Raw genomic sequence first — 18,880 nt, 5'->3', positions numbered from 1 at the left:
ATTAATAATTTCTACTGTTAAAGCTGTCTGCGAGTTTATATTTTTGTGGTCAATTGGAATTTTTATTCGTGAGCTCTTATAATGTTACTTAAGGAACATAACACTGGAATGGATATTTTATATCTTGATAAATATTCTTTGTAAAATTATAATTAATTAATTTTAAAAAGGTTTTGACCAAATTACTTCGGTTAATTTAATAATTAATGCATAGCATGAAAGCAAATTTTGATTAATGCATAGCGAATTCCATATTTTGTTATTAGAAAAAGAGACATTTCTATTTACTTAGGGTTTATTCTTGTTTGTTTTGTGTTCAAGATTTCTTACAAGAATCTCAAATTTCAAAACATTAATTTACTGTTATTTTAACTATTTTAATATTGCATGTAATTTTAAATCAAATTATATTAGTAATCAAAATATTATATGATAACACATGTAATATTAATTCTTTGGACGCGAGAACAAATAAGAATTAACAGTTGAACAGTTGAAATAAAATTTAAAAGTATAAATTTCAATCTATCTGAATGTCAAGATAAAAAATTTTTGAAGGTAAGATTTTGTAAAAGATTTCTTATAAGAAAACGAGAATATTTTATTGTAAAAAATACAAAATATTTCAAATAAAATTGTTTGAAAAAATAAATAATATAAATATCTCCTTCTTATAGGAAAAAGAAGATATTAAAGATGATTTTTAAATTATTTATTATTTGACCTTAAAAAAAATCAAAAACTGCGATTTGCAAAATAATTTTGTTACGAATTTAAACGCTGTTCTTTCACTTTTTAAAAAAGTATTTTAAACTTCTAACAATGAATGGAAAAATTAAAATTGTATCCATTCTCAAACTTTTAGATGCAATTATATTGATTCTGTTAAGCTACATTAGATGCATTCTTATATTCTTATGATTCTGATTCTTATGATTTCTTATGATTTTTATATGTATTCTTAGGAATTTTAATTCCTATTTATTAATGCCAATTAATATAAAACATTGATAAATGCTATTTTATGCTATCCTAATTAAATAGAATTCATTTTCTTGTGTTTTATAAAAAAAAGAGTTCTAATAAGAAATTTTTGACTCTAAACCTTTAAATGCCATAAGTTTCAAATTTGATCGCAATATACATCGAATTGTATATTTGCAATCATTTTGCTTTTAATATTTGGCTGTATGTTTGTTACCATTGTATAATGTTCTTTTGAACAAAAGTTTAAAAAACAAAATAATCGCAAGCTTTTCAAATTGTTCAAATACTATGATATTTTGTTTTTCTGCAGTATTGTAAGTGACATATTTTTAGAAAAAGTTTAGCGGAATAAGTCTTTGACGCATTTCATTTTTCCGAAAAGTAAAATTACTTTTGAGATAGGTGAGTATCTTATTTTTACTACAGTATAATGATTTTTAGCAAGGGCATGTTTTGCTTCAAGAAAATCTTGCTACTTTTTTTTTTTATCAATTTTGATACTTTAGGCTAAATTATACTAAAATATGAATTGTGATTTTTATTATTATTTTCCCCTTTATTTGACTACTGCAATGAACACATGGATATTTTTTAAAAATTAATAAAATATAAAATTAATATTATATATATATATATATATATATATATATATATGTGTGTGTGTGTGTGTGTGTGTGTGTGTGTGTGTGTGTGTGTGTGTGTGTGTGTGAGAGAGAGAGAGAGAGAGAAATATTTTGAAAACGAAACGAAATAGTTTCGGAATCGCAACTGAAAATTATTTCTTATTCAAACTAAAACCAAAAAAGGAACAGGAAAAACTTCATAGTATTTAGAGAGCGCAAATGCAGCTACTTCTAAAACACAGATGAATTGAGACAAAAGTATTAAAATCAAGTTAATCAAATAAATCAAATTAAAAAAAAAGAATCCAGCCTGAAGACTTTTCAAGGGTCATCTTCAGGCAGGGATTCAAAAAAAAGGGTTTTTTTCTGTGAGGAAATGCAGACAAGAAAGTCTAATTAGGATTCCTCGTGACCCGAAAATCCCTTGAAATTAGACTCAAAAGATATACCATTTTAACAGAAAGGACAATACAAAACTACAAATTAGAAGAAAATAACAACTAATAAGTAAAAATACAGTAACAAAATAACAATAAAAATACCATAATATTTAAACCATTAAAGAGAAACTAAAAGGAAAGAATATACCAACAGCAGGCAAGGAAATTTTAAGCTATCGATTGTGATTCCCGCTTTTAAAAACACAAAGTTAGCGTATTAAAGGTAAATAATAATTGTAGTCTCCCAGCGCCATCTATTGAGTGATCTAATATATTTCAAATTTCTAATCATATTTGGAACTCCAAACTATGTGATAGATCAATAGTTTAACTACTTGAAAAGTACCAATAATGAAAATTAAAGATATGTAAAATAAATGAATGAAAATTTAGAGCGATTTGTGTTTTAAGCTTGTAACATATAAATATTCTGAATATGTGTTTTCTTATTTTGAAAATTTTCACAATCATTTATATTGAGCGTTAAGTTGGCGGAAAAGCTTGGGGAAAAAAACTTATTTACATTTATCAGCGCATAAAATTCGTCACTTTTTTATGTACTCATAAAATAAAATGGTGTCGCATTTTATGAATATGCAACGGTATACAATGATAATAAGTATACTTTATAGCGATAAAAAATAATGGAAAGCAAAAAAGATTAAATAACGCTTACATTTTCCCGTTTTGCCAAGAAGAGATGAACAAATCTTTTAGTATTAATTATTAACTTTAAAATGATGAGCTTAACTTAATACATATTACGACTATACATCATTTCCAGCCTCGTTTCATTTATGCAAGATGCAATATATAATTTTCTATTCGATCTTTTTTTTTTCAACTGTCCGTCGTAGACAAGTACTCCAATTACAAATAAATAAAATGAGTTGCATTCATGTTATGATATTTTTGGATGTAAAAATTTCTTATAAAAATTACAAAATGAAACTTTTTATATGATCTCTAAATCCATTAAGTTATATTTAATAAATAAGTTTACAAAACCTAAGGAATAAACCACAAAAGTTTGTTTAATATACCACAAAAATTAACAGACATACTTCATCTTAAAATTTGAACTAAGTTGACTTGTGTGTTAAAATAAGGATTTTTTTTTTTTTGTCTCTACGTAATAGAACGAGATTGCAACTGTGCATAAAACTCTTGTTCGTTTTAATTTTATGAAGGCAATACTTAATTTTGTTTTTTTAACGGACTAATGGGGGGGGGGGTATGTATGAATTATGAAATGGTTGGTGGCTCAAGTCCCAGTTGACACATTTCGGAGAATTTGGAATTGTCTCTTGAACTATGACTTCCGCTTCAAATGTTCAGCGCATTTGTAATGGTTTTGGAACAAGCAATTCGAATCTGAATGACACCAGCATTGTAAACTCCTTCAGGCTTCCAGTGGTGGGCGTTTACAATTGAAGAAGTTTCTGCTTCCTGTTGGATGCTTTCACTCTCGCTGGATTTTGATCCCTTTTTCAGATTGCTTTCACCAGTTAGCAGTGATCCGCGGTAATTTCCGCAGACGATGTACACGTATACGTGTCATAGTGTGCATGATTTCCCCATAGAGAGGCCAATATAATTTAAGTGTTATAATATTTGGATTTTAATTAGTTGTTTCAGTTTGCAAGCAAATATGTTAGTTATTATCCAGTAACGTATTCTGATTATATGAGAATTACTAATGGATATCAATGGCAATGTTCACACAAGCGATCCGCTGCCTCTGTCAGCACGAAATATTTTACCGTTGCTGAGATAGTTATTCAAAAAGAGTGATGGTTTATGAAATTTTTAGTATCGGACACATCTTTTTAAAAAGCAAAAATATTTGAATGAGGGCTATTACCTAAAATGTAATTTAAGCTATAAACAGTAACACCGAAATGAACTTGACGTTGAATACTAAAATTTTGGCATACACATGGAATATGCTTAATCTTTGTACACAATTGCATTTATTACAAAGTGGTGCATGATCAGAGTCCAAAAAATGTTTTGGGGGTAAATAGGTGTGATCTATTCAAAGTCTTGTGATAATGACATCTTTCTTTCTGGTTAGAGTTTTATTTTTGAAACCTTTGGCTGTATTTGAAATAGTTTATTCGCAGATAGCTTTTCCCAAATAGATTGCTAACATTTGTTTTGGAATAATTTTATTACTTGTAATGCATCGGGGTTGGACATTTCATTTGGAAGTGTGATTTCTTATATTCCCGAATATTCACAATATTGAAAGTTGCATGCTAGATGGGTGCCCCAACAAGTGATGGCCACACACAATGAATAATGTTGGTAATAATGTTTCAATCTTTTGCAATGGTTGAAGGACGCAAAAGGAAACAAATTCCAACATCACATAATTACTGGAGATGAATCGCTATTTGACCCTTTTACTTCAATAATGAAATATACAACAATGGTATGACTACACTAAATCTTTGTTAAAAAGAAAAAAGAAACCCGAAATCTTCCAATCAGTGGAAAAGTCAAGACCATTGTCATTTCTATCTGTCAATGTATTTTGAATGCTAAATTCATTGCCTATAAAACTGAGTGCATGTAACAGTAATTGATTGTCAAATTTAAGTATGGCTATCAAAGAGTGTCGAAGTGACAAATTAAGCAATGGTATAATACCGCTGCATGACAGATAAGTCAGATTTCACATGAAGCAAACTTTGTTAAAGAAATTTACATGAGAAGTTTTGATGCATCAGTTAGAATTTTGATTTTAGCTTTGGGCGATTGCTATTCGTTTGAACAAATTAAGATTGACCTTTTCGATTAACAACTTCAAAACGAAGTAAAATTAACTATACTTAAAGATTGGGAAAAGCTGGGCTTCTTTTACTGGGAAAACTTCAATAAAGGTAGAATTAATGCTTCAATTCTTTTGGAGAATACTTTGAAAAATAATTCAGAAAATAGAATCCTCTTTTATATTTCTCTTTTTCTTCATTTTCATTTTTACTCAAGTGTAACTTACTTTTTTAATTCACCTACATATATTCAAAAATCGAAAGTCATGTCAATGAGATTTTTGAAAAACAAGTATCTTTCTCCATTCTTCAATTCCTGTAATGAAAATAAGTGAGCAAAGGTCGATTCATTTGACTGAAAATATAATAAAAATCCTCCCAAAATTTCTGAAGATTTAGAGAGGATAAAAAAAATAGATCTAGAGAGGATATAAAAAATTCTCTAAAAATTTCATAAGATTTAGGACAATTAGGAAGAAAGTCAAAAGAAAAGTATCAAAGAATAAGCACATTCCAGCAAGTTACCGTAAGTTAAGTTAGAAAGCAGTCGAAATTTCAGGTGGCTGACAAACAGTTTTCAGCCTCTAACTTCGGAATTACTGCAGCTGTAGAAACTCTTTCAGTACAAAAGTTGTGCATGATGATGAAGCGAAAACTCGCCTGGTTTGAATAATCATTTTCTCTTCAATCACAAGGGAGTTGCAGGGAAATAAAAATATGATACTTTTCTATATATTCATCCCCTTTTCATCTAGATTACCCGTCTATTTCTCTGAAGTGATTTTCGCGCCGTACCAACCTATATTTCAGCCATTTAAAGTCGATAAAAACTAATTGATATACTGTGTGTTCAATTAATGCATTGATATATTAGGATGATTGCTAAAAGAAACCAAGAAGGAAAAAAAATGACATCAGATCTTGTTGTTGAAAATCCCCTCGAGATTACGAAAATATTGGAAAACGTTCGAAAGTTTCGAAGTCTCACATGAACAATAAAAATCATAATAACAGCTAAAAAGATTTATCTGATTAATTATTAAAAAGTATTGTTGTAAGTGGTAAAATTATTGTGTTGCATCATTGCATTATCTACAAACGACGAACATGTTCGAAGATACCAGGTATATTTTTGATGTTTGGCGCAGATTCACGAGTGACGACAATTTGCACTGTGAAACTAAGTGACTGGCGTAATGACAATATGCATTGCAAGATCCTCCAATGCGCCCATTGGTGCTGTATAGTGATGTAATATGATTCCATAGAAAAAAACCACACTTTTATGAACCAGTGAACAATGGATCACTGTTTGTTGTTGTTTCTTATGACATTTGCCATGAGCAAGCCCGCTGTTAGGAAGACAGCGATTTAAGCCGGTGGGGGACCATCTCTTGTTTTTTAGTAGCTCCAACTAGGGCCAAGAGTACGACTTAGCTACTCTCGCATCACTCATTCGCTTGCACAACCCCTTTTTACAGGAGGGCACATTCACACCTCTCACAGATAGAACAATGGAAGAACAACCATACCCAAACCGGGACTCGAAACCAGGACGCCCAGATCACGGGGAAAACGCGTTACCCCTATGCCAGGAAGCCGGCATGGATCACTACCTTGAGTGTGTAGCATCGAGATGACTATGACCCCTCCCCCCCCCCCAAGACAAAATTACAGGGACACTACGGGGCATGAATCATATGTCTCGGTGCATCACTATTGACACTTTAAGTTGATTCCAGAAGGATGTGTTGCTGAAAAACAAGATACATTACCCCATCCCAAAGTTGGGCAGCATATACTTCGAGGACGACAGGAAATCACCAAGGATTCCTGCCAACACATTAACATTTAAACTCCGTTGAGATTCCCATTACATGCTGGCATTAGGATTATTGATTGCCCACATGTGTGTATTATGTGTATTGATAATCCCTTCTGGACTCAAGATCCTACTTGAATTTTTCACGATTTTCACCCTCTCAATGTGGTTTATGGCTCTACATTCCATTGCAATTCTTATTTCTCTTGATACTTACTAACAGCCTTCTTAGTTTATCTATCTATTAATAGAATATCCCATATATATTAAGGTGAATGTGCTTAATCGGTTATTATTAATAATTAGTTGATATACTTAGAATTGCTCAGGATGAAAATCCTTCCATACGCGAATAATCTATTTTTATATAAGATTTTGTAACGTAACTTTATTTTTTTATAAGATTTTGTAATGTGTAAATTCCCTTTAAAGTTTTAAAAATTTTATAATAAAAAATGAGAATATTCAATTGAACTAGAGAATTTTTAAAAACTGACAATAACTAATTTTATTCAACGTTATTAATATTTGTTACATTAGTACTACAAATATTGTTCAGAAAATGCTGAAATATAAGAAAGGCTTTAACGAAACATTTTTGAAACAATTAATTAAACAGCTAATTTCTCATTAATAAAATTTAAAAAAAACGCCAAATATCTGGTCGTTTCTCATATAAGTTGTTAAACGTCTATTTTAAAATTTTCTCCTTTTCTTTTAAAATTTTGATAATGTGTTCTGGCAACATCTCTTCTTATGTATTTTTGTTTTTCAGCAATAAAGAACATTTCATTTGCTCGTGAAAACTTTACATTCCAGGTCTTCATTTCAATTTGAGCAATTGGCACAAGTATCATTATTTTAAAACCAATCTAATCAACACTAAAATTCATATATTAAAACCAATATGAAATTTTTAAAAAATTAATCGTAAATAAATTCAAAGTATTCTTAATTATGCTGAATTCGTTCTAGTTATTTGGGAAGTTGTATGAAACATGCATATGAACCTATATAGTCACAATCACTTTTATTTGCGTTAAGATATCAAATGGTACGATTATTTAAACACTTTTTCCATTACCTGGTTTTTATAGACACTAACTGCAATTATTGGTAATAATAAATGACTAATAACATCTAACGATAATAAATAAACAAATGTTTTGGAAAAGGTTTGGTTTGATTTTTTAGGAACTTACATGACCAATGAAAATAATCTATTATCTCGATATTGTTAAATGGAAACCGTTCTTTGAGAACCAAAAGCATCCTTTATTTTTTTTTTATCATTTAATCAGAGATCTAGGTCTCCGGTCCTAATAGACTGCTATATTGGAAAAGCATTCGCGGTTCCACGATAGTAATTTCAAGTAATATAAATTAAATAAGACGAATGAAAAAGTGGTAACAGAAAAATAAATGACAGTTTTTAAATTCATTTATTTATTTTCTCGTTAAAATTGGAAATACTTGTTAATTTTTTTTAAATTCGAATTAATATTATAGATTAGCCTTCGCACCAAGCATTAATCCTTTCTCAGAACAGATAGTTTTAATCTACAGAGGTGGCCAAAATTGTGGAAACCTTTAGGAAAAAAATTATTTTTTAATGTTTGAGGGTTCAGAACGCTAAATTTTTTTAAAGTAATACCATAAAATTATATATGGTAGAAAATATAATTATTCAAGATATTACTGAAGTAACTTTTATGTAGAGAATTCCATTACGACATAAAATATAAAAATAAAAATGAAACGCATAGAAAAAAAGTGTTAAATGCAAACAATCTGACAATGCCCCTTAATTCTTAGTTGGGTACCTTTAGTTTTGATAACTGCCTTAAAACCCTTTCCCAGAGAGCACTGTGAATTTTCCGGATTAATAATACTCTAAAATAAATATGTCAGTGTTGGTTAAAGCCTCTAAGGATATGGTCTGTATGCATTTAAATCAGCTTAACTCTTTCTAGGGACCGTGGGAAGTATGCTTCTCACCAAATTTATCAATATTTGTATGAATTTAAATTGGCATAAGTTCTGACAAATTTTTTTAGTAAGTCAGAAACTTAGATGCTTCAGTTTTTGATCTCAGACAAAATGATGCGTCTTGATTTGTTACTTAATTATTAATTAACCAAATTAAATAATTAATCAAATTAAATTTATCTAATAAGCTAAATGAATCCCTTTTCTTATTCTGATTTCAAGCCTCAAAATATTTTAACATAATATAACTAGAAAAAAGGGCCCTTTGAAGGGTTAAACAAGGTAAGCAAGAAGGCAGTGATTTCTCTTATCTGTAAATCAAAAGAGAATTTGAGCGAGATGTCATAACTGTGTGCAATTAATAATAGTAAATTTGAGCCATTACAAATTGCGAAATTTGTATTCGTTTCTCACAGATTTAACATCTAAAATGTAGACGCACATCAAATTTTGGCCATATCCAACAAAGAGTTGTCTGTCGGTCGGTTTGTATTTTCAGATTCAAATAAACCCGGTATTTAAAAAACGCAGTGGCTTAAATATATCGAATTTGGATGTGGTTTTGTGACGATTCGGTGTGTGCTGTATACAAATTTTTATTTTAGTCGGTTGAGAAAAATATGTCTAAAACACAAATTCGATTTTTGGATGCTATTAACTCCATGCCAGATATTAATCGCCAAATATTTCGCCAAGTATGAAACGATTGATTCAGTAAAAATACTACGCCAAATGTTAATATTTTGTAACTTCTTTATCTCAATGTCTTGCGAGGTGTTCTTTGGAATAGCATCTTTATTAGAGAGTATACGGGAAAGTTTTGGAGTGACTACACCCGGTGGGGTTTTTTTTTTCAAATTTTAATAAATTTTAAAAATATTTTTGCATATATTTAAAAGAATTTTAATTAATGTAATTAAGTTCAGATCGTTGTTATTGTTGCTGCAAATATTTTATTCTCGATTCTTCTTCTGTTATTAATAACCAATATATGAAGATTTGAATTTTTTTTCCGTAATGAGTAAGTTTTAAAAGCGTAATGTTCATTAAGATCGCAAAAATTACAGATTGGATTTAACTTCAAAAGCAAGCAATGATAAAATTATTTATGGTATATTCATTTCTAAATATTACCACTTTTTCATGTGTCATAATTATATATATAAACTAAATTATTTGCTTTTAAATTTTCGCTTTTTTTTCTTATTATTTTGCCTCGAAATTCCATAGAATCTGCATGTTAGAAAATTTTTTTGAAGTTTTGAAATACTTTCGTTAATTCTAAAATTCTGCTGTGCTGAATGCTTATTTTTTTGTCATAATTTTATGAACATGTTTCAGTTCTGCATCCAAGTTCATGTAACAATTTAAATTCAAAAATTTCCTGTTACGAAATAAAACTTATGATTTGGGTGAAATGAAAGAATAAACTGGGGCAGTTTATAGCATAATAAAACCAGCAGATGTAGTCTTCTCGGAACCTTTTAGCATACTCTCTAATAAATGTACTTAATTAATCGCATAACATAGGTTTCAAAAGAGCCTATTAGAGAGAAATCTTTGGCGATTAATCGCTAGGATGTAAACACACAAATACTTTAAAAATGAATGCACTTTTTGGAAAATTTTTTATCCGACTGACCGAAACCAAAATTCGATACAGAAATGAAATTTTAGCCCCAAAATTATATATTAAATTTCATATATTTCTTTTTATCATTTAATTTCAGAATTATCGTGTGGAGGCTTATGAAAGAGCAGACCGACAGACAGTCAATCTCTTGACGGATATGGTCCGAAATTTGATGCATATCTTTAATTGTTAAATCTGTACATCAAATTTTATGCAACAAGCTCTCTTTGCTTTTTAGTTCGTGTTTACTCATGTCCGGACAAACTTCTTCTGAATGGATTTTATTCAAAACTTACTGTAGAAACTATATTCAAAATTTATGTGTGCAGTTTGAAGCGTTTTAGAGTAACTGTGTTCAAAGACAGATATAATTCCAAAAATATGCATTTCAGCCTGAGAGAAGTTTGAAACGTGCAGGTTCGTCAAAATGTCGTGTTTGAATTTTTGGGCAATAAAAATTTGTTCTCTTTGCATCTTTCATGTACTTCTTTCTTTCGCCACAGAATGTCCCCGAACTTGGAATCTCTAGGATACCCTGTCGGTTGAAAGGATATACGTGGGAGTATTTATTAAGATAAAAGAAATACACATGAAAAGACAAAAAAAATCAATATACACAAAAATAGACATAAAATATCAATATACACATAAAAAGACATAAAATATCATCAATACACATAAAAAGTAACTATATACAATATTATAATGATGAGGGAGGTGTTCGGTGGGGAGTATGAGTAGATGAAATCTATTGAAGGTAATATATTCCGGAGAAGAGCTTTGTTGAGAAATGAAACGAAAATTTATACTGGGCTTGGGTCTGGAGAAATCAATTCCTCGTTCTCCTGTAGGAACCGCACAAGATTTCTAATTTTAACCTTGGACATCTTGTTTCTCATAACGTTGGTCCACCAGTCTTTCATGTACTAGAACATAAAAACAAACGGAAAGTTTTCAAAATAAGATGACTATTATATGTGAAATAGAAATATTATAGTGGTGTATCTATTAAAACCGTTGTATACATAAAGCGTTTTGATAAACTTTTTTTGCGCACAATAATCCTGGTTCATTAATTAGTAGACAATATTTAACTATCATTGAAAAATCTTTGAAAGTGGTTAGTTACATAATCACTGAAGCATTTTTAATTTTTTGCATATGAAGTGCACTCACAGAAATTATTATAATCTAAAAATATTCGAGCTCAAAATTCTGACGAAATCTTCCTATTTTCGACATTTCTCACTTGGGCAAAGACATTTTTGGGCTTACGTCCCTCGGTCAGTCAGTGAACACGATAATTATTTCAAAACACAAATTAAAATTTTATTTAGAATTTACACAAAATCAAGTCTAATCAAAGTTTACACAAAATCTTTCCGCTCTTGTTAAGGTTAAGAAGGCCTATCTGTCTTTTTTGTGTGCATGGGAACAAACAACTCAAGAGGGGAAAGAACTGGCCTAATGACATTTGAAGTTTAATTCTATTACCGCTCTTATATTTCTATGTAAAATTTTACGTTTGAAATTTCTTCTGTACGTGATAGTAATCTATTATAAGGTAATTAAAGTAATATTAAATTTAATTCTGAATTGAATTTGAAGGTATATGTGATCCATACATAATTCTTAGATAGAATAGATAGAAGATGTTGAGATAATATGACTATCAATTGGTTCATCTTCATAAAATGTAAGAACTAAATCTAAAGTCTTGATTTCATTTATACCATCTTCAAACCCAGGTACTCAGAAGAGACAGAAATATAACACCGTGAGTGTTTCATATAACTTTTCACTAGTGTATTATATACTATTATCGAAAAAATTTTTTAGATGTTCATTGTTTTTCTTTGATATTTTTCTCAATATTTTTATTTTCTCAGCTTTTTTTTGAAAATTATTTAGTACTTCTAATCACTGATAACCCGTATCAAGTAATAATGTAAGACCAGAAATTCATAGCAGAAACTAATGACGAAGGTGAATCGTAGACAATACTTTGTGGAGAAAAGTTGTGCATGACAGAAGATACTGATCTTGTGAAAGACATTGTTTTCACCCTTCTGATAAGAAGTGATGTATTTCAAATATAAACTTAAAATAATTGAAATCAAAACAGCCTAATTATTAACAAAATTGTTTAAACTGAAAAATATATATAATAGTCATAACCCATTGCTTTTATTAATTATGTCTGCAATAATTATCTGCCGAAGTTTACTTAGCATACATAGATGGTATAAGGTTTTGTCTTTTAAGGAAGAGAAGTTAAATTCTCAAATACAAAATAAGATTTTAAATCAATACACTATCAAGTAACACTAAAACAGAAAGATAATGGACTATATCGAAAATAACTCAAAAGAAAAAATATCTGCCGAATAAAAATCAATCTTTGAGACATTATAAAATTAAATTAGCAAACATTTAAAAAATATCGTAAATGAAAGTAAGCAGTAAAATATAAATGAAAGAAAGTAAGTTATGTACTTAGACACATAAAGCAAATTAACACAAACTAAACTAGTCAGCAGGTAACAAGTAAAATCTCAAAATTATCCAAATTTTAAAAAATTGCATTTTTTAAAGACTCTTTTTACTAGAAATTATATGGACACGATAGCAAACAATATTGAAACAATAAATATAGTAAAGTGAAACAAAACAAACTGGAAAAATTATTGATATTTAACTAGTTCAAGGGTTAAATATCAATCTTTTAAAAACAATGAATTAGAATAGATTTGGTTAAAGTTTGAATATTAAAAAATATTTAAAAAGAGAAAACTTTGATATTAGCCAATTTACCGAGAAAATTCGCCAGTCAATGGCTGTCACCTATTCCAGAATCCTGTTGATTGGTCTGACAATGAAATTCAATGTAAAATAACTTGGTCAGCTTTAATTGCAAAAAAAAAAAATCTAAAACTTTTTCGGGGTTTAAAATATTAAAGATTCAAGATCATTTATTAAATATGATCATTTTATTAAATATGACAAAATTTCAGGGGATTGTATAAAAATTTATACTTAGTAAGTTTTTAGCATTGCATTTGTTGAATCGGACAAGATTTAAGAATTTATGGCACATAAAACTTTCCTCATTGAGAAAAATTTGCATATCGGAAATTAAAAATTGGCATTTGTTCTAGAGGGGACATCTCGTATATAAGAAAGAAAAAAATTAGTTAATATTTTGAAAGAAAGCAGGGGGAGCAAAAAAATGGAAAAACTATTTTTTATTAATCCGAAGCTACTGAACCCCTTGCTAATTCTAAATGATTAATTTTTCGGCAGAATGTAAAAAAAAAAAAAAAACTGATATATATTTCTATTTTTTTTTATAGAATGCAAATGCAAGAATGGCAGGTGCATGCGAGTATGTGATGTTGAGAAGTCTGTACCATGTTTGGACCAGAAGAAAGTGTGCGTCTGCAGTCCAGGGTTTGCAGAAAAGGATGGCGAATGCAAATGTAATCATATGCTTTTACATATTTCGCTGTACTAAAATTAAAAAAGAACTGAATTAGCAAACAATAAATGAAACATCACTTAGTAATTTATGTTATCTTATATTGGGATGGACCCTCATGTATTTTTTTACCTCCAAATGAGCAATGCATTCCGAAATCAATTGAGGGTGGAGATGGACAGGCGACCTTTGATGACATTTCTAGAGGTTTATGCTTTCATATGAAATCTAAATTATCGAAATCGGTTCTGTGGTCTTGGCTGCCGTATTATATCTCAGGATTTCCTTAAAATAAATGTGATATGAAGTTCTATTTTATGTGCGATAATGGAGATCCTTGGATGCTGTATGTAGAGGCCGGTAGTTTTTTTTTTCTATGAAACAAACAACAACAAAATGCCGCAAAATTGAACCAGCGTTTAGACTAGTTCATTGCTTTTCTGCATTATTTAATATATCGATATTTTATGTTTCCGACCATTTTCAACCATTCATTTGAGAATTCCAAGGAATAGGCATATAATAGGTTAGGAATATCTGCTTCAGTACTTCCAATCAAGAACATGACTGAAGGATCCATTCTCAAGGGAAAGTGCGGCATTTTCTATCGGTTGACTTTGAACGTTTAGGTACTGCGCTTAGTGAAAAAGGGCAATGGAGACATAGATGCTCCTGTTACAAGTCTTACATAGAGACATGATGCTACTTTTTGAGATTAAATAAGATGAAGAGCAAAACGCTAGTACCATGTCTCTATGAAAACCCTTAGTGAAAACTCATATTACATTGAGGTGACAAAAGTTATGAAATAATAACATATAGAATCTCCTTTTAAAGGATAAGTGCAACAATTCGATGTGTCTTCAACTCAGTAAGACGTTGGAAGTCTCCTGCAGAAATATTGAGCCTTTAAAGAAAATTTCTGCCTCTATATAAGTCCACAGTTGCAAAAATGTTGCCAGTGCAAGATTTAATGCATGAACTGACCTCTCAATTATGTCCCATAAATGTGTAATGGGATTCATGTCAGGCGATCTAGGTAATTCAAATCACTCACTGAAATTGCCCAAAATGTTCTTCAAACCAATTGTGAGTATATGTGGCCCAACGACATGGAGCATTCCATCTATAAAAATTCCATCGTTGTTTGGATACATGAAATTCATGAATGAGTGCAAGTGGTCTCCAAATAGTTGACCATAACCATTTCCAGTCAAATAATAGTTTCAGTTAGCCCAGAGGACCCAATATATTTCATATAAAAACAGTCCACACCATGATGGAGCCACCACCAACTTGCACAAATATATATACCGGATGTTTCGAAAACGACAAGGGTATTCGAAAATCGATAAAAATTGGAATGCGATGGAAATGCATCGTTTGTGGTCTTACGTTTAGAAAATCAAGGAATTGTTTTCCACCAAATGGCAAATTGACCATTGCCACCGCCTAATGGCGCTGCAAAATAGGAAAAATAAAAACCGGTAATAGTGCTAGGACTGTTAAAAAATTAAGCAACGATGTTTTCAATATAACCTCTATTTGCCACAACAACGTGGCAGAGTCTGATAAATGAGGTACAGAGTGACCGTTGTGAACCTGACTTCGTTTCAATTACACCTCTTGCAAATCGGCCGCAGCATCAGCCGTCGGTGGCAATGTTGACTAAATGTGCAATTTGGTAGGAGTAAATTGCCTTTACACCAAGCGTAAGTCGTGAAACGATACATTTCTATCGCATCCCGAATTTATTTTGTGTGTGTGTGTGTGTTTATTGATTTTTTCGAGGTTTTTTTTTGTTGTTGTTTATTTATTTTCAAAATATTTCAAATCTTTCATTTTTGGGACAGTTGGTATACAGAAATTATGTTGGGGGTGTTTGGTATTTCATAGTGTACTATTTAGTATTCTTTATTTTACCAATCGAAGAAGCTGCTACCACGTTCAGATTATTCATACAGCGGAGCTGAGGGCGTTGTAGCTTGAAAAGCTTTGTTTTATGACTTAGAGGCTGCACAAAAATCTATTTAAAGAAAAAAGCATTATTCCGCATCAAAGACGAAAAGTCTTGGAGCGTTCAGAATATCTACTCTATTTTTAAAAGAACTCACTGAGTTGTAAAGAATACTCCATTTAATAAATAAAATAAATGGAATATATAGCCAAGAAATCAGAGACTGCATCAAATAAGCCAAATTAGAAAATAAATTTTAGGTGAAACAATTGTAATGATTTTAATAATTTTTGCATTTATATTGATATGATATTTCTTTCAAGCAGAAACGCGATATTTTTTTATCATGTGAGAACATGATGTTGTTTTGGTTTAGGGTTTCTGAAGTCACAAAATGCAGGGGCAGAAATTTGGAGATTCATGACTTTTTGAGTTTTTAGAAAGTGATAAAAAAAAGCTTTGAAGGTAGAGCGATTTTTGAGATGGGAAAAAAAAACCCCAATCACTTTTCTAAAAGTTGACGATTGCATAATACAATAGCTGTATGATCATTACAAATCAATTTAAACCGGATTCTCACACACAAAAAAAAATTTGGTCTGGAGATAAAGTTTTGGAGCTCGGACGATTTTGTGATGAAATAAAGCTATCGTTTTCTAAATATCAACGCATGCGTAATCTGAAGCCACGTGATTGTTTAAAACCAGTTCAAACTGGTTTTTCAAAGAAAAAAAATTCTAGCCTCAAGAAAAAAAAATTTTTAGAACTCGATTGATGTTGAGATGGTCAAAAACTATCGCTTTTCAAAATGTTCGTGATTGTGAAATATAAGACACGTGAGAACATGATGTTTTTCTGTCAGATTGATACCACGTGACTTCAAAAATAATGTTCTCACGTGATAACTTGAAATTTGTGATAGCAGATTTCAATTTTTTTTATTATATATATTTTTTATATATTTGTTTTCTTTTCATTCAGATTGCGACTGTGGGAAAGAGTTTAACTGCACATTCAAGCAGGGTTTCTATGACAACGTTTGGAGAAAGACCTGCATTTGTCCGAAAGGCTACGTTGATTTTATCGGCGTTTGCAAAGGTAAGATCGTCTGTAACTTGCATAAGCAAGAAAATATTAAATTTATTAAGAATATAACGGTTGCTTTCCTGGCTTTTTAAAAATTCCTCACCTACTGTTCTGAAATTTTAATCACAGTTTCGTTACTTATTATGAAATTATAAGAATTCATTTCATAGCTTATTCTGTAATAAAATTTAATACATTAATAGCAAATGCATCAAATCCTTTTCGGGGTCATATTTTTTATATGTATTTTATAATAAAACATATTTCGAAGGTATATAAAGTTGAAAATTTTTACTAAATTTCTTTTGACTTTATCTTTAATTACAGAGAATTCCAAGTTATCGAACAAAATACTTTCATAATATACATGCAGTCAGAATCTTCCTAATGAATTCTATATTAAGGCGTCCGACACAAAAGGGAAGGAATTTTACGAGGCAATTAGGGTTCAACTGGAAAGTTCAAGTTGGGGAACAAAATTCAAACTCGTTTCTGGTTCAGCAGTTGTACCAAGCCGTAAGAAAAGGTAAAAAAATCTGGTACAACAGTTGTACCGTACCGGCCGTAAGTTAGAGGAAAAATTATTATTTTTTTCCTAAAAATAATAATTTAATATTAAGTAATAATATTTAATATTATAATAATAATATTAAAAAATAATAATTTTTAACAGATTAGCATCATTGTTTTTCTTTTATATGTATATTTACTAATAACACTAGTCTCATTTTCAGAAAAATATCATAATAAGTAAAATCAAAATATTCCTCCTCTTTTCTAGCTCAATGCAGTGATGAGCTACCTTGCCAAAATGGAGGTGAATGCCGTTTTAAGACATGCTATTGCCCATATGACACTAAAGGGTATCTTTGCGAAGAACTCGTCTGCACGAAATGTGTTAACAGGCTTGAAGTGGACTGTCTCTACAACCGGAATCAGCAAACTTCCATCTGTAGTTGCAAGAATTCCTCCCTTTTCTACGATTACGACGCAAGTATATGCAAACGTAAGCTATCGAGTATCTTGAAAAATTAGGTTTCAAAGCAGAATTTCGCAAATAGGGTTTGGATCTAATTGTTGTTAAGCGCCACCGTTTTCTTTTGGGATGTAAATTGTCAAGAAAGGGGACTGCATTCTCTTTTCACATATTGCGTCAAATTTAAAATAATATTTAGAAATATTTCACAACCAAGTCCAATAGTATAAAGATTAAAATATAATTGCTGTTTATGGACCCTGTATTCCCTTTGGATACAGCATGTCAAACTAACAGAAAGGCATTATATTCACTTGGGACATAATATATCAAACTAAAAGCATACAGTACAGTATACCTTATTAATGGAATACCTAATTAATTTGGTACAGTATACCTTATCAATGGAATACCTAATTAATTTGGTACAGTATACCTTATTAATGGAATACCTAATTAATTTGGTACAGTATACCTTATTAATGGAATACCTAATCAATTTGGTACAGTATACCTTATTAATCGAATACCGAATTAATTTGGTACAGTATACCTTATTAATGGAATACCTAATTAATTTGGTACAGTATATCTTATTAATGAAATACCTAATTAATTTGATACGGTATACCAAATTAATGGAAGTGCAGTGTATTCTCTTTAGTAAAGAGTGCCAAAAAAAAAAGTAAGGGATAAATTCTAAGATTGTCAAGATTTGAATATGGCTGTTATTCATAGCTAATATTTTTTAAGAGAACATATTGTACATAACTGAAAAGAAGTATACTGCTTTCTTTTGAGAAATAATGCCCCAAATTAAAAATAACGGATAAAAAATTTTTTACAGCGAAATCCAATATATTCAAAATTTGGATCTGACTGTTGTTTATTGGCAATATTTTCTTTTTAGACACAATGTTTTAAATTAAAAGAGAAGTACACCAGTTTTTCTTAGAACATAATACATCAAACTAAAAATAATGGGCGAAATCTTTCACAGTCAAATTAATCTTATCAAGATTTTGATTTGTTTGTCGTTTATAGGCATTGTATTCTCTAGGGACATAGTTGTAGATTATCGTAACGTATGTAAACGTCTCGCAAACCAAATA

General features: G+C 30.2%; 1 protein-coding gene across 1 annotated transcript in view; it reads left to right on the top strand.

The window, feature by feature from the left end:
* LOC129976177 (fibulin-1-like) overlaps positions 1 to 18,880 on the top strand; it is a 49,224-nt gene that overhangs the window by 11,851 nt on the left and 18,493 nt on the right. The window contains exons 2-4 of the mRNA XM_056089612.1: positions 13,625 to 13,750; positions 16,688 to 16,804; positions 17,574 to 17,798. Coding sequence (XP_055945587.1) covers positions 13,625 to 13,750; positions 16,688 to 16,804; positions 17,574 to 17,798 — 468 coding nt within the window. The remainder of the gene's footprint in view (positions 1 to 13,624; positions 13,751 to 16,687; positions 16,805 to 17,573; positions 17,799 to 18,880) is intronic.

The sequence above is a fragment of the Argiope bruennichi genome, chromosome 7, assembly GCF_947563725.1.
Source record: "Argiope bruennichi chromosome 7, qqArgBrue1.1, whole genome shotgun sequence".
NCBI classification, from domain to species: Eukaryota; Metazoa; Arthropoda; class Arachnida; order Araneae; family Araneidae; genus Argiope; species Argiope bruennichi.
The sequence above is the reverse complement of the archived record's forward strand: the minus strand, read 5'-3'. Positions and strand labels throughout refer to the sequence as shown.